The sequence below is a fragment of the Nyctereutes procyonoides genome, unplaced genomic scaffold (genome assembly GCF_905146905.1).
Source record: "Nyctereutes procyonoides isolate TBG_1078 unplaced genomic scaffold, NYPRO_anot_genome, whole genome shotgun sequence".
Classification (NCBI taxonomy): domain Eukaryota; kingdom Metazoa; phylum Chordata; class Mammalia; order Carnivora; family Canidae; genus Nyctereutes; species Nyctereutes procyonoides.
In genome coordinates, this window is record NW_026575031.1 from 8772608 (window position 1) to 8799194 (window position 26587).

Below are 26587 nucleotides of genomic sequence, written 5' to 3' on the forward strand. Positions count from 1 at the left end.
TACCCATTGTATATTTTTGCCTACTTTGTCGCAAAGTAATTGGTCATATGATCATGGTTTATTTCTAGGCTCTCTATTCAGTTTCATTGATCTATGTGTCCATTTTTGTGTATCATATTGTTTTGATTACTACAGCTTTGCAGTGTATTTTGAAATCAGGCATTGTGATACCTCTCCTCCAGCTTTGTTTTTTTGTTTCCTCAAGAGTGTTTTCACTATTTGGGGTCTTTTGTGGGTTACATACAAATTTTAGTACTGTTGGGTTTTGATAAGGATTGCATTGAATCTACAGATTACTTCTGGTAGTATAGACATTTTAACAATATTAATTCTTCCATTCATGAGCATGGAATATTTTTCCATTTGTGTCATTAAACATTTTCATCAATGTTTTCAGAGTACGGGTCTTTCACCTCCTGGGTAAGTTTATTCCTGGGTATTTTATCCTTTTCGGTGCAATTGTAAATGGGATTGTTTTCTTAATTTCTCTTTCTGCTATTTCATTGCTAGTGTAGAGTAATGCAACAGATTTCTGTAGATTGATTTTGTATCCTGCAACTTTACTGAATTCATTTATTACTTCTAGTTTTTTGGTGGAGTCTTTTGGGTTCTCTATATACAGCATCATGCCATCCACAAATAGTGATAGTTTTACTTCTTCCTTATTGATTTGGATGCCTTTTATTTCTTTTTGCGTCTGACTGCTTTGGCTAGGACATCCAGTACTACACTGAATAAAAGAGTGGACAACTTTTTCTTATTCCTGACCTTTGGGGAAAGGTTCTCAGCTTTCCCCACTTAGGATGATATTAGCTATGGGTTTTTCATACATGGCCTTTATTATGTTGAGGTATATTCCCTCTAAACCGACTTTTTTTTTTTTTATCATGATTGGATATTGTACTTTGTCAAACGTTTTTTCTGTGTCTATTGAAATCATTATGGTTCTTATCCTATCTCATATTGATGTATCACACTGACTTATTTGCAAATCAGGAAGATTTGCAACTCAGGGAGAAATCCGACCCTTACAACCCAGGAAGAAATTCCACGGGATTGTGGTGAATGATTTTTTTTTTTTTTTAATGTACTGTTGGATTCAGTGAGGTAGTATTTCATTGAGGATTTTTGCATCTATGTTCATCAGGGGTATTGACCCAGGGATATTGTAGTTCTCTCTCTCTCTTTTTTTTTTTTTCGGTAACATCATTATCTGGTTTTTAATATCAGAGTAATGCTGGCCTCATAGAAGGAATTGAGAAGCTTTCCTTCCTCTTCTATTTTTTGGAATAGTTTGAGGAGAATAATATTAACTTCTTGAAATGTTTGGTAGAATATATCTGTGAAGCCATCTGGTCCTGGACTTTTGTTTTCTGGAAGTTTTTTGATTACTGATTCAATTTCATTGGTGGTAATCAGTCTGTTAAAATTTTCTATTTCTTCTTGATTCAGTTTTGGGAGGCTATAGTTCCTAGGAATTTATTTACATATTCTAGGTTGTCCAATTTGTTAGTATATAATTTTTCATATTATTCTCTTATAATCCTCTTCGTATTTCAGTTGTGTCAATTGTTATTTCTCCTCTTTCATTTCTAATTTTGTTTGAGTCTTCTCTTTTTTGATGAGTCTGGCAGTTTATCAATTTTGTTGATCTTTTCAAAAAATCAGCTCCTGGTTTCATTGATTTGTTCTACTTTTTTTTTTCTTGGTTCTATTCCATTCAATTCTGCTCTAATCTTTATTTCCTTCCTTCTGCTAGTGTGGAGTTTTGTTTGTCTTTTTCTAGCTCCTTTAGGTGTATGGTTAGGTTGTTGTTTTGAGATTTTTCAGCAAGAAACACATTCTTAAAGAGCATGATAAACACAAATTTAGGAAAATGGCTGTGTCTGGAGGGGAAGCAGAAGGATGAGATGGGGAGGAACATATAGATTATATAAATTGTTTTTCTTGGGTAGGATGGTGGGTTACTGGGTATTTATTATTATCTTTTTAAAGATTTTGTTTATTTGAGAGAGAAAGTGAGAGATAGCATGAGCTGAGGGGGAGGAGCAGAGGAAGACACAGAACCAGACACCCTGTTGAGCAAGAGCCCAACGTGGGGTGATCCCCGGACCCTGGGATCATGACCTGAGCTGAAGGCAGATGCTTAACCAACTAGCCACCCAAGCACCCTGATATTTATTATTTTTAAAATGAAAATAAAGTAATTTAGGGCAATGAATGAGTGGCAAAAATAAAATAAATTAGTAAGATACTGAAATGAAATGTCTCAAGACAGAAACTATCTTTATGGCATATTAAATATGTCTAACTGTTAAGACTGGATCCAAAATGTATACATCCTACAATGGAATGTCACTCAGCCATTAGAAATGACAAATACCCGCCATTTGCTTCAACGTGGATAGAACTGGAGGGTATTATGCTGAGTGAAATAAGTTAATCGGAGAAGGACAAACATTATATGGTCCCATTCATTTGGGGAATATAAATAATAGTGAAAGGGAATAGAAGGGAAGGGAGAAGAAATGGGTAGGAAATATCAGAAAGGAGACAGAACATGAAGACTCCTAACTCTGGGAAACGAACTAGGGGTGGTGGAAGGGGAGGGCGGTGGGGGTGAATGGGTGACGGGCACTGAGGGGGGCACTTGACGGGATGAGCACTGGGTGTTATTCTGTATGTTGGCAAATTGAACACCAATAAAAAATAAATTTATTATAAAAAAAACAAAAAAACAAAAAAACAAACAACAACAACAGAAGAAAACAAAATGTATACATCCAGGCAGCCTGGGTGGCTCAGTGGTTTAGCGCCACCTTCGGCCCAGGTTGTGATCCTGGAGACCCAGGATCAGGTCCCATGTCGGGCTCCCTGCATGGAGCCTGCTTCTCCCTCTGCCTGTGTCTCTGCCTCCATCCCTCCCCCTCTCTCTCTCCCCATCTCTGGTCTCTCATGAATAAATTAATAAAAAAATCTTTAAAAAAAAAAACAAAAAAAGAAAATGTATACATACAAGATAAATGTTGCCCTTCAAAAGTATCTACCACATGTGACTATAAACACAAATTCCAAAATTTGTGACCACTGTTTTCCTTTCAGAAATAATTTATAATATACTCTAAAAACAATGCTTTTTAATATTATCTTCAAAAAAAAATCTTCTCTTTTACTAAATTAGGACTGCCCAGTTTAATGTCTAGGATCAGAATGACCTTTGGTTGTTTCCTCAAAACAAATCCACTCTCTACAGACAATAATCACCACTGAGGATATTTAAAAGAGTAAGACAAGTCTCAGAAGTCAGTCTCCAAGAAGTGTGCTGGCAATGAGAGAATCACCAACACAAAAGCATGGGCGCTATGAGGCTGTGCATATCCCATGCAAACATTCAAGGACAGTGACAGCCAAAATATAAGAGAGCAGCCCTACTGAATGCAGCAACTTGAGGTGATTACAGAATACCTGAAGAAGGCCTGCTTATCCAAAGACAGGGATCTACTGTTGAAAGAGATTTTGAAAAGCCCTCTAGTTGTTACATTCAACCAGACCATAGTTTTACTTTCTGATTGTTATTTTAATGCTTGCATCTTCTTTAATTTTTCAAGGCTGTAACATATCTATTAAATTATTTTATTGTTTTATAAATTCTAACAGGTCCTATTATTATAATTGGCATTCATTCTACATTTGACAGATAAGCAATCTGAAAAAGCGAAATTACTTAGAGTTAAATGGATATTTAATGGCAGAGTCAAATCCTGAATCCAGGTCCTCTGATATTCAGCTCTGTGCTTATTCTACCAGTCCAAACTAAATCAAAATCACCTACTGTGGGGAACAATGAAGAGGTAGACTCACAGCCAAATCTCAGAAATAACACTTACTGCGAGCTGTAGAGCCAATTCAAACTGCTTGTCCTGGAGAAGCTGTTGGATTTGGGTTGCCATGGGGACAGGAATGAGTCTCCAAACAAAATGATTGCTAGCCACATAGATTATGTTTGATCTGGAGGCAGGAATAAGAATATTAGCAAAAGAGCACAGGCTTTATGATGACTTAGGTGATTTTAAAGCTTTGCAATAATATGGCAGCTACAGTAAACAAATTCCTTACCCTCCAGAGGTAATGAAGCGGGGCCTTTGCAATTCAATGCTCTGGACCAGAAGCCTTGGCTCAAATGTTCGGATCTCCACATATCGAGGCAAAACTGCAATGATGTAGGGAGGCTGGTGCTCTGCACAAGAAAGAGCACTTTGAGTTGTAGATCTGGTCTAAGGTTTATGGACTGCTTCAGCTTCCCATTTCTAAGCTGCATTCAAATGGGATCTCCAGATAGTCTACTACTCAAATAACAAGCCAGGATCCTATGCTGTGATATCCAAAGGAAAAAAATTGTTTTGTCCAAGTGACACTAAGAGAAATCTCGTGCACAAGAAGGATGCATCCAGCTTTGGTGAGAATGACCTCATCCCACTCCTACCATCTCCTCCAAAGAGCTGAAAGCTTCTGCTCCCTTTCTCATCATAGAGAGATTAAGGCCAGCTGCAGCTGCCCTTACCAATACATCAGGGGAGAAGAAGATTATGTGACCTCTTCTTTCATTTTCTTAGAAGGGCAAGAGGAAGGCAACTTCTTTTTTCCCTAAAATGAGGCTAAAGAAAGAGTTCCACATTTCTGGCCACGGTTATTTCTGCTGGAAATTTTCACAGGGAAAAGATGCAAAACTCCACCTGAGCTTAATGGTTCACAGAGAAAGCAGCTGGCTGGCATTCTCAGCGTGGCAGTTCTCTACCACTTATATGAGGTCTCTGGAGTCTCAATCACAGAAACAGAAAGTAGAATGGTGGTCACCAAGGGCTACAGGAGGAAGAAGAGGGTTGTTAATAGATATGGAGTTTTATTGTTGCAAGATGAAAGTTCTGAAAATCTGCTGCATGACAACGTGAACATATGTAACTAATGAACTGTACCCTTAAAAATGGTAAAGATGATAGATTTTATGGTTTGTTTTTTTACCAAAATTAAAATTGAAAAATTTTTAAATGCAAAAAAAAAAATCAGTAAAAAATGAACCACTAGATGGCATAATTATCATACAGAAATTTAACTTCAGAGAATATATTCATAGTTTCTTAGTGTGGCTAACTTGCTATGGATTTAGTTTTCTCATTTATTTCCTTTCTTTCTTTCTTTCTTTTTAAAGATTTTATTTATTTATCCATGAGAGACACATAGAAAAAGAGGCAGAGACACAGAGGTACAAGCAAGCTCCCTGCAAGGAGCTTGATGTGGGACTTGATCACGGCCCCCAGGATCATGTCCTGAGCCAAAGGCAGACGCTCAACCACTGAGCCACCCAGGCGTCCCTCTCATTCATTTTCTGACAAAAAGTTTTTCGTATTATATTTGCAATTTATACTCTAAATACAGTAAAAAAAAATTAAAGCTGGAAGGGAACTGGCCTAAGTAAGAGTCCCATCACTTTGAATGCTATTGCTGTTATTAATGTTGGTATTTTTCATCTTACAAAAAAATTTAAAAATGTTTTGTATTGATTTTTTTACTTTACTTTTTATGCTGGCCTCATTTTTAAAGCTAGTATAATTCCCTTTAATGTTAATTTGTATAAATATGTAAAATTTCTCTCTCCTTTAATCTGACCCACTTTAATATTAAAGGTCTAATTTAATTTTAAAAAGTAATCTTTAATAGAAAGGCTTTTGATTGTCATATCGTATCATTGTCCCATCTCCCCCACTCTTTGACAACAGAGATGGTCTGGATCTCTTTGTATCTTCAAAACTTGGCAGAGTGGGTGGTAAATAGCAGACATCTAATAAATGGAAGATAATGACAGTGATTCATCTATTCAGCAAGCATTTCCTAAATGGCTAGGTTTCAGGCCCTACTCCAAGTGGATCAAGACATGAGTCCAGAGCTCACAGAGCTCCTACGTGAGCAGAGGAGACAGACGACTCCTTGCATCCAGTGGGACAGTGTGGGTATCATGACAGAGAAACCTGAAGGGCTGTGGAAGCACCAAGAGGGAAGTGACTCATTCTGCCTGCGTGTCAGGAAGACTTCAGAGAGGAAGTGCCACTGAACAGGGCCTTGTCATATGAGTAGGACAGTGCTGGGCAGAGAAGAAAGGAAGAGGCAAGAGCATGGGTGATGATGGCTCGGTGCAGGGGCGTCCAAGATGACTGTAGCTTAAGTGAGGTGGTCAAGTTGGGAGCAGAGTATAAAGGAAGTTTAAAATGCACACCGTTGAGGAAGTTTAGTCTTCATCCTGTCAGACGGTGGTTCTCCTAACCTGCCTAGAGAGAACGCCCTGCCCTCTCCTTCCCTCAGTGTGTTAAGGCACAGAGATATTTTAAAGAAACACTGCCAAAGGCACTGGGTGCTAACAAAGCTTATAAAACAGGAACTCTAACACTAGGGAAACAGAAGCATACTTCAAGCATATTACATATATCTCATCACTTCTCGCACAACTCCTCTTCTGAAGGGAACACAAGGGTCCCCCAGAACACCATGAAGCTTCCCATGAAGCTCTTAGCCTTTCAAACTTGTTAATAAACATAATCTTGGGCCTTATATCATCTTTTTTATTTATCTTCCTTCTGATCTGTTCATCTCTAGCCATCACCACAATAATTACCCTGGAATATGATGGTTTTACCAAAACACTCTCCCAGTTAGAATCTACTGGCCTCTCAGGCCTTTACAGCCTCTAACAACCGGCCTATCCTCATTTCTCTGTAATTCAGACCACCTGCTCTACCCAGGTCAATCTCTATAATGCTCCTTCACAAATTAGCATTTCCAATCACCTTTCAGACTATTTTTCTGCCTAAAATGACAGGGACTTTTCTTCAAGCCAGATCATAAACTCCCTGCCCAGTCTAGTCCAATCTTACATATGTAATGAAACTTCTTATTGGCAAGCTGAACTCTCTGAACGAGTGAATCTCAACCCATCTCTGAACAACTGATAAAGCAGTGCCTTGCCTTATCTCTTTATCCAAGATGTAATCCTTACCTCCCCAGCTAGAGTCCTTAAAGATGGCATGACTGCATGCTCCACTCCACAGCAGTAACAATTTTTAATATGCTCACTCTTTTGACTGAAAATAAATTGCTACAAGAGTGGTCACACATCCTTTCAGCAGTACCACTGCTGAGAGCCTGAGGCAGGGGTAGGAACAGAAACACCCAACGGGTAGGCCAGAGACTGCCTTTAGATGCAATCTGCACCTCCAAGCTACAGGACAACAGAAGCAATAAACATTACATCAAAAGCACCTCAATACTGGGTTACATGTATTACAGGAATAAATAAATAATTTCCAAATGTGGTCTATCTGGCAAAGGACATATAAATATAAATATAATAATATAAGTAAAACCATTACAAAGAGGCAAAATAAAAAAGGAGCAAGAAGTAAAAATATATGGCAGTAGACTTCCTAAAACATGTAACTCTGTTTATATTTTTCCCTCCCTGGGACACAACCCAGCTTCCTAAAAAAAACAGAATATCCCATTTTTAATGATCTTAAACACTCATCTACTTATAAGAAGGGGAACAGAGTAAATGACACTGTAAACCACAGTCTGCTAACACTATGAATGGGATTCCATTCTGTTGAGGATGGCACACAACCCCAGGCCAAAGTGGGAAACAGCCGCTATGGTGGTCTCACCCATGGCCACTGGGATGTCTGTCCAATTCAAGGCACATTTCTGTGTGCAGATCCCCTCCTCATTGAGCACCACGGTGAGATCATCCTGACCCACAGCCACTTTTCCATCTGCCAGAGGTGCAACTAACGGCTCCAGTTGTTTTCCTGTTGGAAAGAGCTCTTTGATGGACCCTTTTCCATCCACCTATAGGAAGACATAAAGTGAGTCAATCGATGTTCTCTCACCAGGGGCCTGAACATGAACATGGCCTGAAAAATCCAAACAAAACCCCAAATCTACAGAAGCCAATAATATTCCTAAGGAAATACTATACTGTGTTTTGTCATCACAACATAGAGCCAGGCTTCCTTTTCTTTAACACAGGAGACAAGCAACTAGCCTGGCAACTAACAATGTCAAGTGCTGGTGAGGGTACAGAGTGACTGCGACTCTCACTCACTGCTGGTGAGAATACAAAATGGTATGGCCACTTTGTTTGTCGGCTTCTTATGAAGTTAAGTATATACTTACCATACAACCTAGTAATCCCATTCCTTAGGCACTTGCTCAAGAGAAATGAAAACTTATGTTTATGTAAAAATCTGTATGAAAATGTTGATAGCAGCTTTACTCATAATGACTAAAAAGAGGAAAAAACTTTGTCCTTCAACTGATGAACGGATAAACAAACCGTAGTACATTCATACCATGTACTACTTAGCCATAAAGAATATAATGACTTGCACAACAATACAGATGGATGTCAAATTATGCCATGTGAAAGAAGCCATATTCAAAAGGCTACATACTGTAGGATTCCATTTATATGATATTCTGGAAAAGGCAAAACTATAAGAGATGAAGAACAGATCAGTGATTACTAGAGGTTGGGGCACAGGAAGAGAGGTTGACTTCAAAGGGGAGCATGGGGATCCCTGGGTGGCGCAGCGGTTTGGCGCCTGCCTTTGGCCCAGGGCGCGATCCTGGAGACCCGGGATCGAATCCCACGTCGGGCTCCCGGTGCATGGAGCCTGCTTCTCCCTCTGCCTGTGTCTCTGCCTCTCTCTCTCTCTCTGTGCTATCATAAATAAATAAAAATTTAAAAAAAAAAAAGAGTTTAAAAAAAAAAAAAAGGGGAGCATGAAGGCATTTTTTAGGTGATGGAACTACTCTGAATCTTGATGTAGGTGGTGGTTAGATGACTCTAAGCAATGTTAGAACTGTATAGCAAAAAAAAGAATTGTATTGTATGATATAAATAAGTAATTTTTTAATAGCTTGGGCCTAAACCAAGATTTCCCACCCTCAAAACACTGTACCCTCATGAAGATGGTGGCAGCATTCAAGGTAGTCAGAGGAATGAGAGCCTACTGCAGCTTCTGGCTCTGTATCCGCATCCCTCACAGACTTCTTTCAGCACCTACAGGTCTAGCTGCTATTCGGCTCATCAGTCAGCTGGAGAGCAGTGACTCTTTTACGAGTTTGCAACTCTCATGCTGATAAAATCAAGACATCCCAATAACGTAAAAATGGAACAAATATATTAACTAGATAAATAAAGAAGAGCTAACAAGGTAGGGAGTAGGGAGTGGGGAGAAATGGAGATGGAGAGAAAGGCTTCTAAGAGAATTGCCAAGCCTGGAATATGGGAGTGATATAAAGCTAAGAAATTTGGGTTATTCTATGAAATGAATGGTATATTAACCTTTTCTACATACAGTATGCATACTGGAGGAAAACCAACAAGAAAAAAAAGGTCATAAAATAATGTTTAACATGCTATTTTTAGGGATTATTTCTGAGTGAAGGGATTATGGGTGACTTGTATTTCCTTTATTTTGCTTGTCTTTATTTCCTTATTTTTTAATATTAACACATGTGGCTTTTGAAATTAAAAAAAAATAAAAATAACTTTTAAAATAAATATAGTAAAAGCTTTTGGCATACAGAAAACTCAGTCTTAAAAATACTTAAGTTAATACGAAAATTAGTTTATAATTCCTGAGCACTGAAGCCTTAAGATGGCAGCCCTAACTATCTGTTCCAATAATTAGATACATGATATGGATAATTAGTTATGTAGAGAATTGAGAGTTGATGCTGCTGGGCATCAGACATCTATTTGTAGAGATTCTGAGAAGCATAAAAAATAACCAAACATACAAACACAAACCCTGTTATGCCAAAACGCTACTTAAGGCACTCTTGACCTGTAATTCAGATGATCATGTGACCATCATCCCGAGGTAAACCTATGATATATGCAAAATAGTAAGTTTTACCCTTATTAGGTAGTAGTCTCTCTTGAAACCCACACAGATAGAGTTTTCACACCATGCCATAGACTTGGGCACATCTGGTACACTAAAGTCCCCCTGAAGAAAGAGAGCAAGAGTTCAAATGGAAAGATGTTAACAGGAAAACAACAACAACAACATGATTTTCCTGTCATTCTACCCCCATGCTGCAAAATCACCCTCACCCCTATCTAAAAACAAGCCTACAAGCATACAGGTAGGGAACCACCTATCAAAAATTTAAGCCACCCATGAACTGGATTGTATTAGATATCCACTTTGAAATAAACCAATCCATTTAACGTTACAGAACTGTATCTCCCCTGCCTCCGAAGACTAGGAAACTCTGATGAGTGGCCATGAATAGGCTCTCATGTACCCGTGGCAGAGCCTTCATCTGGAGAGAGCTCCAGGTCAGAGGTCCTGACCTTCAGTATTACTGAACAGGAAGTCTTTCAAGGTGGGAGTCAACATGGACCAGGTAACATGGACTTTACCTGCAATTCATGAAATTCCCTATCCTTCCAGAAATAGAGCTGCAGCTTCTTTTTCACGGCCACACACATCCGCAATACCTCCTCACCAGTCTCTGTGTGCTAGGAAGAGATACCCAGAGAAAATGAGATGTATATACAATGACTCCATAACTGAGTGACAGCTAAATTAATTAGAGATTTTCTACCTTGAAATGACTACTAATCTGAAAATCCCCTGTAATACAAAATCACACTGCCACACAAACTGAGTGGAAGAATGCCAGTTTTCTAAGATGTACGGAAGAGCACTTCCTCCCCAAGGGCTGCTAGTCAAAGCCCCAACCCCTATAAATCTCCTGGACATTCATAATTCACACAGGAAAATCCCAGGGCAGGCCTTCACTTATGTGACTGCTTACTCCTTTTGTTCTTAAATGTTTCTCACTCATGGCTGTCAATACATGCTGGTCAGGGATCAGCATGTGTCAGTGCTCACTTTCAATCCCTTAAGGAGAGAGGAGAAAAATGTCTAAGCATAAAACAGTGCAGCATCAATGTAGATCACGGATGCTAAAAAGTGATCAAAGCTGAGTAGAAGGGTAAGGCAGATTTTGAATAATGTAAGGATGATGAATTGGCAAAAATGAGAAATGTCTTTCCCAAAAAACAAAAAACACCCAATAGACAAAGAATACAATAATATGTTCAGAACAAGGTCAACTTAATGTCCTACAGCTATGTTTGTGATACTGGTTAAGCCTGGTTTTTCCAACTGATGATTTGTCCATGGCAAGGGCTTTTACTGTGTGTTAGTTGCCTCTCGCCATACAGATGTCTGGTTCTCTAATTAGTACACACACAAGGAACGCAAATCTTTCCCCTTCAGACCACATACAAAGGGAGACATTTCTCTAATACAATCCAAAATCAAACACTTTCTTTGGAGTCTCTGCTGGGTTTGGATATCAATGTTATTCTTCCCATCTAATGGTAGGAATAATATAAGAAAGACCATATTTATTAAAACATGAAGTCTAACTTCACCTTGCCTATACTTACTTGGAGGTCACATGTGAATAGTGATGCTCCCTTTGCCTTTGAAACTGTGGTGATTTGTTGAAAGGTCAATAGGTCATGGACATAAATGTTATTTTCTGTTTGGAAGGAGGTACAACAACAGTATAAATTAGCACAATTCTCTACACACAAAAAAATAACCAACAATCAGAAGAACCAAAGGGCAAATGTTGGTTGAAGATGTATCTGCAGTTTCATTAACAATGATTTATTCTGGTCTGTTCTCAGAATCACATTACCAAATGTTTAAGAGGTCACTTCTGTTCCTTTACATTTGGACTGGTTTATGTAGAAGAGCTCTTTCACAACCCAAGCACTCTTACACTCTGTCTTTCTCAAGTCTGGAAATTTATGATGCAATATTTGTATAAGAACTGGCTTTCAAAGCTCCTTCTATTAACAAGCATCAGTAAAAGAAAGGAAATCCTCTGTGGATTTGGTACAATCCCATGGCAAGGATTTATTTTTTAGCAAAGCAAGCAAAATAATTTCACTCAGGTCTCCTATCTAGTTTTACTCATGAAGATTTAGTTACTTTAAGAGTTTTTCTTTCCTCCTCGAAACTCAGTTTAAAATGATTCTACCATTTGGGCTCTGGGCTGACCAGTACAAAGCAAGAGGCAAGTTTCTAGTCTTCTGTTAAGAAAAGGCCTCACTGGCTACCTTCACTGGCTTTTCAAACAGGGCCTGAATAGTCTGGCCTTGATCTTTCTCTCCCCTATCTGTTGCCACTCTGCCACTCTCTACCAGACATCCTAAGTCTGGCCAGATCCCAGGACCTCTGCCTAAAATGCTCTGCCTTCCTTTCCCTTCCTGTCATAATCCCTAGATAATGTTGTCCCTCCCATTACTAAGATCCACACATTTTTTATAAATTGCCATTGTAACTTATCACACTGTATCATGATTACTTTCTGTCATTTCAGTCTTCACAATCAGAACACCAATCTCAAAGACAGAAGTCCTCATTCAACTTGGTATCCCTAATGCCTGGAGGAGTCAGTAAATATCTGCTCAATGACTGAATGAATGAATTACATTCCTTGGAGAACAGAGCTCAAATTTATGAGGGATGCTGTTGCCCTTAATACTCGTGTACCATGCTGTGTCTGGTTTAGAACAAGTTTCAAGGTCTATCAATTTAACCATGAAAGAGTTATCAGGTCATAGCTTTTATTTTTCACCAGAAGAAATACAACTGCAACCCGTTTTCTTACCTAACAAGCTGACCAGAATCTTAAACTGGGAAACCACATGGATCTAGAAAAGAACAAATCATTAGACTCAATTAACATTTCTGACAAGGCTTAACAAATGTTCATTTAAGTACAGTACTAAAAAAAGGGACTAAAGAGTCTATGCCAATGGTAGGGATCTGACTTTTATGTATGTGCAATCTCAATTTCTGCTCATTCTAGGGGATCTCAGGCACATGATGGATGGACTAAGATCCCTGCATAAATGGGAGAACAGCAGAAAATTCAGAATTAATAAATAATGTCATTGAAGTTCTAGTTTTGATAGGGTCTCACAGAAGTCAAATATTCTTGTAGCGACCATCACTGCCTACCTGCTGAATCTTTTTGGAGAAGTTTTTATTGGATTTCTCTAGTGTCACTTCAAACCTGTTGCAACCTATAGAAAAGAAACAAACATGCACAGTTTCAAACAAAAGGATATGTGTAAAAATAACCACAACAAAAAATGCTGCTCTACACTGCTCTCCTACATGAATCTAAAAATTCCTGAAAGACTGGAAGCCAGAGACCTACACTGGATAGCTGTCTTTACTGAGTGCAGGAAGTTGCTTTCAACTCCAAGTTTAGAACAAGGTGTTTCATACACCTAGCAGAAAAAAATCACACCACAGTGAATACTGAAGCTGCAAGGTACCTGTGAGTCTGAAGGTCTCATCCTACAAAATAGTACTTTGGCTAAGTGTTTGTAAAAAGTTACAGTCAAATAAAAGAGCCCAAGCAATGAAACCCAGCCCGAAGCATCCTTAGATCTAGACCAGCTAAATCCCAGCAGCTACCATATGTCCTGCATCATGGGGACAGAGCAAACACTCAACACTAAAGCAATTTAATGCATCTACACTTACTGCCGCTTTCAGGAGATGCTACACCTGTTAACACTGCTACAAAAAGGGAAGAAATTACATACCATAAAAATAGTGATGCCAGCCTTGTGGGGATGACAAAAACATTCTGTCTCAAAGGTTACCAAAGAGTCAAAAGAGAATAATTATCATAATAATTACAGCAGCTATCACAAACTATGTCATAACTAGGTGCTAGGTTCTGGGTTTAAAAATTTACACATATTTTCTATAACCTTACAACTACCACCAAGAAGTACATATAATTATTCCAATTTCATACTTGAGGGACCTGACAGGTCAAGCAGGTAGCAGCCAGTGAGAGACAGTCCAGAAGCAAACATGATGAACTCTCACATCTGCTTCTGCACTCAATATTTTGATAGTTTTGATTGAAGGATAGGACAAAAATCTGCCCTCATGTGGACATATAGTTGGAATACGGAGGAATATTTTTTTTATTTTTATTTTTTCCAGAGGAATATTTTTTAAATTTTTATTTATTTATGATAGAGAGAGAGAGAGAGAGAGAGAGAGAGAGAGAGAGAGAGAGGCGCAGAGACATAGGCAGAGGGAGAAGCAGGCTCCATGCACCGGGAGCCCGATGTGGGATTCGATCCTGGGTCTCCAGGATCACGCCCTGGGCCAAAGGCAGGCGCCAAACCGCTGCGCCACCCAGGGATCCCCAGAGGAATATTTTTAAAGCTTTTTCAGATAACTGTACATCATCTTTGATACTATACCAAAACTTGACAAATAGAGTTTCTTGCAATGTGGAATCTGAACCTATTAATGAAACTTTCTGTCAAATTAAAGTCAATTAGTCTTACACTTTATTTATTTATTATTTTAAAAATTTTCAGTAGGCTCCACACCCAGCATAGAGCCCAACATGGAGCCCAATATGGGGCTTGAACTCGTGACCCTGAGATCAAGATCTGAGCTGAAATCAAGAGTCAGACACTTAACTAACTAAACCACCCAGACACCTCTTGTACTTTAAGTACAGTACTAAGTGGATCTTTTACTCATGCATGATTTAGATCTTTGAAATGGATCTTTTACTCATGCATGATTTAGAAACTTCAAGCACTGGAAAATACTGTTCACTGAGTTATACAGATTCTCCAGATGTTGGCACATTTTGTTATAGGACATATATAAATGTAAAATCATACTCGTTATCACCTCCAATGTCATCAGAAAAGTATCGAGAAGCTGTCGAGCTCATAGAGGTGGATATAATTTTTCCACAATTCTAATTTTCTATGGAAAGCCCCAGCCTTACTTTTAGCAGCATATACTTCCAGTTGTTTTCTTTGAAATGACAGACTCCTTTGTTCGTTTTAAGAAAACATGTACCAAACACCCAAATGGTCTGAAAAACCATAATCTGTCATTATTTTAAGCAAAAATGATGTCCCACAAAAAAAAAGTGGCCAGTTCTGCTTGTAACTCAAACAAGTACTTTTTCTCGAGCCAGCCACTGTGCTTCATACCCAGGCACACAGTACTTCTTACTACATCAGAGATTATTAAAAAGATGTGTTGTCAAAGATTAGATATAATAAAATAATTTTTACTGCCTCACAAAGAACATTCTTAAGTGAAACTTGGCTTAAAATACCAGAAACCACAGTGAGTGCGTGCTCTATAGAGAACAACACATCGACTACTAGAACAGTTATGTACCAATAAGCTCATTAACCACTATCCTGAACTTATGCTAAGGACCAGTTCTAGTACTATCACTTCTGTACCATCAGTGCAAATGTCAATACATGTCCATGAAAAAACAGTTTGAGCTGAAGGCAACTGAGAAGAAGCAGATAAAAAAAGGCTCTCTCCTTCCCTTCAATTTGCCTAAAAACAGAATATACATTTACAAAGGTGTCCCTCCTCCCCTCTCTACCAAGGACAGAATTTAATCAGTGGAGATAGCTCTAGATTTCATTAGCCCAGAAAGGACACTAGACCAATCTAATAACAAACTTTACTTACTCATCATTATTACATTAGTTCCCCCATGTGTCTGCCTTCTAACAATTTGCCATCCTAGAAACTCAGGGTCCTTTTCCTTTGTCTTATCACTTCTCTAAAAATTTGTTGTTCATTTGTTGTTAAGATAAGCCCAAATTCCAACCACCCCTTTGAGCTACCCATCACTGAATGCTCCCATGTGTATGTATAATACACATGTTAATACATTTTTCTCCTGTTAATCTGTCTTTTGTCCAGTTTATATGTTCCCACCCAATGAACCTAAAATAGGTAGAAGAAAATTCCCCCCCATACACCCTAGAAAAACACCCCTTTTTCCCATGTTACCCTTTCTCCAGGTTCCAAAACAAAGTATCTATTTCCATTCTAACCTTAAGCTATTTACTACAGTTGAAAGTTATGAAATTTTTTTTCTAATATAGTCAAATAATGACAATTTCATATGGTTCAACACATTCTGGTATTAACAGCAGATTTCTACAGACTCTGTAGCTCCAACGTACATTATCCAAACACATCAATTTTCCATGAAGAGAACAAAGAAATAAAATGAGGAAAAGAGAGTGAGGTGCTTTTTCTCTCCCCAAAGAGGAAACCCTAGCAAAATAAATTTCAAACACTTTAGTTATTATTCTACATTTTAAAAATTTTATTTAAGGTTATTTATTTATTTGAGAGAAGAAGTGAGCAAGAGGAGGAGCAGGTGGAGAAGGAGGAGTAGGCTTTCCACTGAGCAGGGACCCCGACCCAGGGCAAGACCCCAGGACCTTGAGTTCATGACCTAAGCTAAAGGTGGAAGCTTAACTGACTGAGCCACCCAGGTGCCCCTATTATTCCACATTTATCACTGATAAAGTCACATTTGATTGGAGCTTTACTTTTCAAAGTCCTTGCATTTGACCCCAACAATTTTGTGAGACAGTTTATAGAAGAGGAAAATGACATTGGAAAGGACCTACTCAGTCATTTGGCCAAGGAGAAACCTGGGCTCAAACCCAGACCTCCTCTCTCCTAGTCCACCCCTCACAAGTTAAGAAAGGTTTTTAAATCAATAGTTCCTAACTTTGTTTCCTACTACCACATCATTCACAAAAAAACCCTTATTCCCATTAGTGATATTTCCTATTTCTGACAGTCTCCAAGAAGTGAGGAGGGGAGGAACATTCAACCCCACTGATGAGATCAGGGTAGGGGAACAGAGTCTGAAAAAAAAAACCCTAGAGACTTTTCTCATGCTTCTCCCCACTTTCCCAACATACTGTCTCAACCCCAGTTATCTTTAATGGTCCAGGAATCACTGATTTCATAGCTGTATACTAGCTGACTATCAAAATTTTTTGCATGAGTAGTAAGTCACCTCTTTCTTGATGCTGGAGAGCTGCCACTTACCAGCATCCTTTCGGATCCTATAGAGAAGAAGATGTCCTTGTTTGGTGCCAACAAGAAGCCATTCTTCTAGAAGAGAAAATAGCGGTGAGAAAGGTCAATCAGCTTTAGTAAAACCCTATTTCTTGAGCTGGGGCTTATAATCAGAAATCAAAGGGTCAAGAAAATGAATTGTTTTTGATAGCAGCTGTTCTGCAAAGCTAAGGAATATTTATATTCATAAAGTGTTTGAGGGCAGCCCCGGTGGCCCAGCAGTTTGGTGCTGCCTTCAGCCCGGGGCGTGATCCTGGAGACCCGGGATCGAGTCCCACATCAGGCTCCCAGCATGGAGCCTGCTTCTCCCTCTGCCTGTGTCTCTGCCTCTCTCTCTCTGTGTCTGTCATGAATAAATAAATAAAATCTTTTTTAAAAAAGTGTTTGAGAACCAGCCAATCAAAAAAAGTATTACTAGACATATTAGAGAATAATAAATGTTCCTGCCTTCAGTGTTTCAAAATTAAAATGACCAAAAATAGGATAAAAATATATAAAATCATAAAATGGATAGTATAAACAGGAAACTAGGTAACTATCAGAAACAAGGCTAAATGGCATCATTTAAAGGTTTTATGATTTTACTTTAGGGAAAATAAGTGTCATGGCATATTAAGTTCACAGAATTCAGTATCTTAAAGGATGGTCTAGCAGATAAAATTAAGTGTTGACGAAGATGTGAAGAAATTGGAACCCTCACACATTGTTGGCAGGGATATAATAAAAATGGTGTGGCCACTCTGGAAAATGGTCTGGCAGTTCATCAAAAGATTATACATACAGTTGTCATATGACTCAGCAATTCTACCCTTGGGCATATACATAAGACACATGAAAACATACGTCCACACAAAAACTTATACACAAATGTTCAGAGCAGCAGCATCTGTAACAGCCAAAAGGTAGAAACAACCCAAATATCCATCCACTGATGAATGGATAAACAAAATGTGGCAAAGCCATACAAATGGAATAGTAGCCGACTATTAAAAGGAATGAAATGCTGATGCATGCTAAAATAGGGACGAATCTGACATTATGCTAATGAAGCTGGATGAAAAAAAGCTACTTATTTTATGCTTCTATTTATATAAAATGTCAGAACTGCCAAATCTGTAGAGACAAAAAGATCAGACAGGAAAATGGGGAGTACATACTAATGGATATGGTTTTTTTTTTTTTTTAGGGTGATGAAAATGTTCTAAAATTGACTGTGGCAATACCTGCACAACTCTGTGAATGTACTGAAAAACACTTAACTGTACACTTAAAATGAGGAAATTGTAAGGTATGTGAATTACATCTCAGTAAAGCTCTTATTTAAAAAAGAAAAAAGAGGGGACCCCCGGGTGGCTCAGGGGTTTAGTGCCACCTTCGGCCCAGGGTGTGATCCTGGAGACCCGGGATCAAGTCCCATGTCAGGCTCACTGCATGGACCTGCTTCTTCCTCTGCCTGTGTCTCAGCCTCTCTCTGTGTGTGTGTCTCTCATGAATAAATAAATAAAATCTTAAAAAAAAGAAAAGAAAGAAAGAAAAAAGATGGTCTAGGCTAGTGACTCTTTGGTATATATCAGAATTATTTGAGGATTTGTTAAAACAGATTGGTGGCATTTGCTTCAACGTGGATGGAACTGGAGGGTATTATGCTGAGTGAAGTAAGTCAATCGGAGAAGGACAAACAGTGTATGTTCTCATTCATTTGGGGAATATGAATAATAGTGAAGGGGAATATAAGGGAAGGGAGAAGAAATGTGTGGGAAATATCAGAAAGGGAGACAGAACATAAAGACTTCTAACTCTGGGAAATGAACTAGGGGTGGTGGAAGGAGAGGAGGGCGGGGGGTGGGGGTGAATGGGTGACGGGCACGGAGGGGGACACTTGACGGGATGAATACTGGGTGTTATTCTGTATGTTGGTAAATTGAACACCAATAAAAATTAATTTATTAAAAAAAAAACAGATTGGTGGGCCTTGCCCTCAGTTTCTGATTCAGTGGGTCTTGCAATAGCCTGAAAATTTCCATTTCTAACAAGTTCTCAGGTGATGCTAATGCTGTTGGTTCAAGGACTGTATTCTGAGAGACATTCGTCTATATTAAAAGAGGCTCCAAAAAGCGTTTAAATAATTACCCTGACAGATCTATACTAACTTATTAAGAGAAGTTACGCATGTACAGGTACTTCCTCATCTTTTTGATACTGTGAAAGGTCATTCATTTCTTTCATAAACTCTCTTGATCCTGTGCAAGATAAAATACTGGATAATGGTACAAATAGATAAAACTTTATTGAGCATGCAATGTGTTCCAGGACATGCTAAGCACATATCATGTGTTACTTCATTAATCCTCATGACTATCATTTGAGGTATGTTCTTCTTATAAATCTCCATTTTATAGATGAGGAAGTTGAGGCCTAGGGCATAATTTGTCCAGAGACATACATATAGGAAGATGTGTGTAGAAGCATCAGGATGTAACCACAAGCTGTGATGCAATGACTAAGGTATCCTACATCAAAAGAATGGGTGTTGGCCAGAGGTGGTCTGAAAGGCACTGGTTATATTTATAAAAACAGGTCAGAGGTCACATCAGGAACACTTCTCCAGGTTGATGTACCCAGTCTTCCAGAAAAATGTAATGAGTCTGACTTCCTTTCTGTTTTAAAACCAAGGCAGGACACAGAGAGTAAGACAATGCATGCTCTTAATGACGTAAGAGAAATCAGAAATAAAACTAGCTCTCAAGGAATGCTGGAGATTTATGTTGGAGAACATAGAAGACAAAAGAAACAAGTTGATGATGCTTGCTCTGTAAAAGATATTGTGCTTAGAATTCTACTTCTAGATATCACTGTATTGAGCAATTGATAAGACTCAAGTTGATTTTTAGGACACTCACTGCTACTTCAGATATAAATAAAATGAAGTGGAAAATTTTTAACTCACTTATAGCATACCTAAAAATCTATAACCAAAAAACCAAAAAATTATTCACCATCTTCCCCCTCCTTCTCTCCCTACTCTGCTCCCCAAATCCCTAACAGCTCCTGTTTTTACCTAACAGCTTCATCTTACACTCGGGTCTGTAAGACCTATCAATTTTACCTCTACAAGGCACCTCGCAACAGCATATCCCAATCTCCCCAGGGACCCTAGTGATGGCCCCAACTGGTTTCACTATGTGTCCTTCCATGTTTGCTGCAGGTTACCTGAGAGCAAATCTGTGATACTGTCACAATGGGGCTTAAATCCTCATGAAGCTGCACTACCAAAATACGAAGTCAAACTTATAAGCATGACATTCAGGGGTCTACTCTTCATTTTAATCGAGATGTTTACTTGCCAACAGATGTTTGTTATCAAACGTCTATTAGTCATAAAATTGAGAATGAGACAAATACATTAAAATAAAAAATTTAATTGAAGTTTATTAATTTAAGCCTTTTCACATTTTAATTTGAAGGTGCTGAGAAAAAAATGCACTGATCATACATGCAAAGTACTGTAACAACTTTCTTTAAACAGTAAAAGTACCACACACACATTCCTAATGCTCACACTCATTAAGGGAAAATAGTACATCATCTAGATGCACTAATGGCACAGAACCCCTGAGGAGGCTTGATTTGGTTAAGAGAAGTCAGTGGGGGCTCAGGTGACCAGAGGACCTGCCCCATGCTGGGCCTCCACATTTTATGGCACACCATCATATAATACAAATCGTGGATGCAAAACAGAGAATGAGAAGCTTGCAGAGCAGGCACAGAATAGGGTAGACAGTCTCTTCTGGGATCCAGTACAGCAAACCAGAAAGTGGTACATAAACGGTACCACTACATAAATGGTATAGTCTGTGGGTAACACACACGTAAACAAATGTGAACCAGCCCTAGAAAACTCCTGATAGCTTCATCCTGAGCCACAAGGTTGGACTTTATTTCTCCTGGGAAGTGAGTTAAGTGCTGGGCCATCATCTCCTAATTACCCTAATGAAGCTCTGTCCAACAGTGCAACTCAGCCCAAGCTCATGTGATAAACCATTCCATTCCTGGCCCAACACTGGCCACTGCAGAAATGAAAAAGGTAGTGGTCACTTCCCCTTTTTTGGAGTCATAGGACAAAGAATAGTGTTTCTTAAAGCACCAGCCTGATTAGCTGCATCAGAATCACCTGAACTTATTAAAAATGCACATTCCCGAGTGCTGTTCCCAGATTCTTTTTTTTTAAAGATTTTATTTATTTATTTATTCATTCATTCATTCATTCATTCATGAGACACACAGAGAGGTAGAGAGATAGGCTGAGGAAGATGCAGGCTCCTTACAGGAAGCCTGATGTGGGACTCGATCCCAGGACCTCAGGATCGCACCCCGAGCTGAAGGCAGATGCTCAACTGCTGAGCCACCCAGGCGTCCCCTGTTCCCAGATTCTGACACAATAATTCAGCAGTGGTGAAAATCGGTATTTTTTTAATTCAATTTTTTAAGTTATATGATGCAGATATGTAGTTTTAATGCTAAAACTGTGGTAAGTGTAGCTTCCACCCTTGTCCACTCTCCCTGTTATCTCCCTCTCCTATAAGCAACCATCTAAGTCCTTTTTCTTTCTATTGTTTCTTTGGAAACTAGAAGAATGATTGTGTAAACACACATACAGATACACATACATTACACATGTCAGCATTTTTTTTTTTTATAGGCTCTGAATATATATTAAAGTTTAGGAAGCAGAGGCCAGAATCAGACATTATTTACTGGATACATGACCTTGGAAAAATTCTCAGGTTATTCCTCTGCAAAATGGAGTTATTATTTCATAAAAGTTGAATAAAGATTAGTATTCAATAAGCAGAAGCTATTACTATTAATATCATTATTCACTTATCCGTTAAACAAAAAGATTTAATGAATACCATTACAAGGAACTATTCTAGGAACTACAAATAAAGCAATGTATAAAACAAAGTTCCTGCTCTGAAGGAAATCATATTCTAATATGGAGAGACAATAATATAACATAAAATAGCATTAGGTAGCAAGCTATGATAAGAAAGATAAGGCTGAATAAGAGAATAGCATATTGTCTTTCATATAGCATAGTTAGGGAAGGTCTTGCTGATTTATGTGACATTTCAGCAGAGACCTGAAGGAAATGAGGAATGAGCCATTTAGGGCAAGAGAGTGCCAGGAGGAGGAAAAGAACAAGTGCAGAAGCCCTAAGGTAGGTATGTGTTTTGTGTGTTATGGAAATAAGAAGACTGTGTGACTAGTAGAACGGATGGGGAGCGCAGATGGGGTAAGTGAGGGGAAGTAACCAGAGGCCTGATGATGTCAGATGTAGAAAGCAGAATAAGGACTCTGGAACTTATTCCAGTTGTGACAGGAAGCTATTGAAGGATTCTGAGAAGAGAGATGTGATGAGATTAAGTTTTCAAGGGCTCACTCTACCTCTGTGGATAAAAGATGGAAAGTGTGGAAGCCTGGGTGGCTCAATGGTTAAGAGTCTGCCTTCGGCTCAGGGCGTGATCCTGAGTCCCAGGATCAAGTCCCAAATCGGGCTCCCTGTATGGAGCCTGCTTCTCCCTCTGCCTATGTCTCTGCCTCTGTGTGTGTGTATCTCATGAATAAATAAATAAAATCTTTAAAAAAAAAAAAAGACTGAAAGTGGTACAATGAAAAACACAGGGTGATCACTCAGAAGACTACTACAGTAATTCAGATGAGAGAGGTGGTGCTTTCAACAGAACAGAAATAGTGCAGATGGAGAGAAGTGATTGGATTCGAGACTTATTCTGGAGGTGGAGCAGATAAAATTTGCAGATGGATTGGAAGTGGCATACAGAAGTGAAAAACGACTCCAAAATCATTAGCAAAATGGGTAAACAGAAATGTCATTTGCTGAGATGTGGGGTACAGGGGGACAAGCATGTTTTGGGAGAGTGAAATCAAGAACCATTATGGCCATGCTATTAGACATCCATATGAAGGTGCTGAAAAGGCAGCTGGATTCTACAACCCTGGAGTTTAGGGAGAAGTCATCATCATCAATATCCTCATTTCCATTTCCTAAGGGATGGATTATGGTGTCTCTCGATTATTGTCTGGCCCTGCATGATCTGGCTTCTGGAGGTTCCTGGATGAATTTTTGGTAAAGGGGGTAACGACTAGATAGAGTAATACTCACTGCTTCTTAAATGTGAAAACAGTTTTGAGTCAAGAGGTGGTTAAGTAGCCTCCTGTAGCCCAATACCTACCATGGCACCCTAAAAGGTAATGAGCATTTCCCCTGTAAGGTGGGGGATCATGGTAGACAAAAAACTACGCAACATTTCAAAATTATCTTTCTGAAAAGTTCAAGTACAAGGAATCTTTACTGTGACAAAGTAGATTAGTGAAAGGCTGAGATACATGTACTACTCATTCCCTAAGGCATCAGCCAAGGACTCTGGCAAGCTAAGTAAAGCACGGTAGGCAGCTGCATTCATCCTTTTCAGAAGCATATGTTCTAGGCTGAGCTGGGTACCCCTCCTCCCTGTTTCTATAACAGGCAGCATATGCTTCCTGTATCAATTATCTTGTATCATTATCTGTTCCTGTCACTTTGTCCCTCACTGTGTGTCCTAGGAGCACAGCCACTGCTTCTTATTTTTATCCTTCTCTTTAGCAGAGAAACCGGTCCACATGTGCATTTGGTGCATATCTGATGAGGAGTTAGAGGAATGTGTGTCCCTTTGTAGCAGTGTCAAGTCTTTCATTTTTAAAAATTTTTTCCTCTATTTTTAATTTTTGTTGAGCATTTAACAACAGAAAATAGAGAGGATTTTTTTGGAGATATCGGGAGGAAGCAAGATTCTTTCCCTCACTCAAGGGACTAGGACAGCTTACTGTGGAGGTGGGATTTTAAAGGAACCCAGGGCTGCTAGAGGCAAAGACTGTGCACATTAACCTGAAGACCTGTAGTGAAAGCACCCTACTGAAGAGGCTGTGAGAAACTCTGCAAGACTGACTGGGTGGCACTGTCCATAAATGATGCAGAAGATGCTAGCCACCACCATGATTTCCACCAGGCCTCTCTTGGGTCCCTGGCTCAGTATAAGACCTGATTAAGAGTTCTGAGTCACCTTTGTGTGGCCCTTGATTTCTAGGACCTGGACAGTAACAAGAAAGACTGAAATTATTTGTTTGGTCTTTGATGACTGTTATCAGACACAACCACTCTACAAGTATAATGTTCATAATTAAGAGTCAAGGTTTAGCCCCCTGAAACCACTTGTATTCTAGAGCATACAAGAGATGCCGGACCCTGCTTTCTATACTGGCCAACTGCAGAAGGATTACACAAGTTTTTAATAGGTTAGATTTCATGACAGCCTGGACTGATGCTCTTCTACCTACACAGTTAGGTAACTTGGGCACTTTGAATATAAGGCAATCGACTACTCGCCTGGATTGAATTTAAAACAATACGAGTTACCTACAGTAATGAGAAGCGAACGATGAATGATCACCGAGGGGAAAAAGGCATATGATGCTAAGCATTTAGTGCCTCCCAAAATAGTGTTGTCTTTCTCGTAGAAAACAACAGAATCATCTGGACAAGTTGAAAACTCCCCACTGTTTGCCCCTCCCAAACTGAAGACTTATTGGGAATCGAAAGGAGCCAAAGCTGAGCACCGTTAACAAGAAAAGCTCAACCTTCAACTCGGTACCGAAAACAAGAGTAAACGAACCTAAAACGGCCGGGTCCCTGAGGATTACCCAAACAGCGTTCACTGTCTACAATACTACGCCCTTCCTCATCCCAGGCCCCTCTCCGACAGCGTCCGACCGGAGTTCATACAGCCAGACGCCTGTCCACTTTCCTACTTTGTGAAAGGTCGGAACCGCTCCTGCGCTGACCCTGCCTCGGCCCCTTGGGCCCTCAGCTCACCCCAGGCAGCCAGACAGTCGATCTGCAGAGGCAGCTTTTCTAGGATCGGCACTGGCTCGAAGGCGTCGTGCATGGCGGCGAGCAGGGTCACCGCAGCAGTTTCACCCGGAGTGGGCCGGGCCGGGTCCTCGGCCGGGAACCAGCCCAATGAGAGGGGGTCAACCGCGACGCCGAAGCGGCACCCCAGCCACAGGCCTACCGCTCCACAGCCATCAACACAGGACTTCCTGCGGGGCTAAGCCCGCCCCTTCCGCAGAAAGCCCCGCCCCTTCCGCCCTAGCTTCTAACGCGCATTCGAGGAATGCGCCGGCGTTTGGGTCCCCGCCTTATTTGGGACTTGGCGCTTCTTTGTCATGGAGCCCGACTAGCGTTGGGGTTTAATAAAAAGGGAAAAACTAACTTAAAACTGTCTCAAGTAATGTAGCATGGTGGTGAATTCGAGCTTTGGCTTGTTAGCCGGGATGGAGATCTCCTTCCTATTTAGGAAACTAGCCGTGACGTTTAATCATCTCCAGAGGCTTTATTTTCTTATCCGCAAAAGGATGGTAGTGCTTTGCACTAACATAGCGTCGTGGGCGCCTAGCAATTCTTGACCCCCTCTGAACACCTAGTAAATGGTGGTTTTTGCATTACCATTATAATCCCAACCAGTTTTTAAAAGGTTGTCCTAGGCCAGTGTTTTACACCAGTAGCATCAACATCACCTGGGAACTTGCTGGAAATGCAGTCTCAGGCCTCATTCTTTCCCTACTCAATAAGAAAATCTAGAGTAGGGGGATTCAGCAGTCGGTGCTTTTTAGTAAGTCCCTAAAGTGAGTCCATGCACTTTGAAGTTTGAAAACTACTGCAATCATGAAGTGAATCTGGCAACCCCACCCTGCTCCAGCAGGAAACAGAGGAGGTAGGTCATAAGAGTAATAAGTATTTGGGTCTAAAAAATGTAAATGAAAAAAAGGGTGAGTCTATGGTAAGAAGTAAAAAAAAAAAAAAAAAAAAAAAAAAACTGGCCTTGGTCACTTTATTTACTCTCTTTTCCCTTCACTACATTTTTATACATCAGTTCCTCACCTGTAAATTAGTATCATTGTCCCTCTTTTACCAAAAGCTGTATCTGATAATCTAGTGAAATATTTTCAAGGTGTTAATACACAAAAATTGCTAAATAAATCAAGTGTTGTGGCCGACTTTCACCACAGAAAACGAACACCTTACAAATTTAGAATTGCCAGCTGCTGTTCTGGAAGAAGGCCTAATGCCTAGTAGTGTCAGGCCCAAGGACTAAGAACTAAACAGATCAACGTAATACTGTAAATTACTTCTGAACCAGTTCTGAGAAATGATACACTATAATTACAGTGATATACATCATTAAGAGAAAGAAGAATTATCAGGTCCCAGTCTATATAATTTACTATACACAGTATGATTTTCTTTCTCTAGTCTTAAGTCAACATCTAACCACCCTCAAAAAATATCTGACCAACTATCTTGCTGCATTTTAACTATTTTTCACTTGCTTAGTTTCAGTATGGAAGAAGAGATGCACACAATAGTATCACTAGCCTTTTGCTAGTAGGTTAACCTGAGAACAGTCAAT

The 26587-nt window shown here is 39.5% G+C and overlaps 1 protein-coding gene across 4 annotated transcripts in view; it reads right to left on the bottom strand.

Moving 5' to 3' along the window:
- VPS39 (VPS39 subunit of HOPS complex) overlaps positions 1-25216 on the bottom strand; it is a 47666-nt gene extending 22450 nt beyond the window's left edge. For 3 of the 4 annotated variants that reach the window (XR_008663311.1, XM_055316703.1, XM_055316702.1), the window contains exons 1-10: positions 24991-25216; positions 17031-17096; positions 13110-13174; positions 12757-12799; positions 11522-11616; positions 10484-10582; positions 9972-10064; positions 7710-7893; positions 4117-4237; positions 3888-4008 (exon numbers count right to left, since the gene is read on the bottom strand). Coding sequence is in view for 3 of the 4 variants with exons in the window: in XM_055316703.1 (XP_055172678.1) it covers positions 3888-4008; positions 4117-4237; positions 7710-7893; positions 9972-10064; positions 10484-10582; positions 11522-11616; positions 12757-12799; positions 13110-13174; positions 17031-17096; positions 24991-25063 (960 nt within the window). In the remaining variant the exon portion in view is untranslated. The remainder of the gene's footprint in view (positions 1-3887; positions 4009-4116; positions 4238-7709; positions 7894-9971; positions 10065-10483; positions 10583-11521; positions 11617-12756; positions 12800-13109; positions 13175-17030; positions 17097-24990) is intronic. The other variant, XM_055316701.1, reaches the window with a different exon arrangement.
- Positions 25217-26587: the final 1371 nt, after the last annotated feature.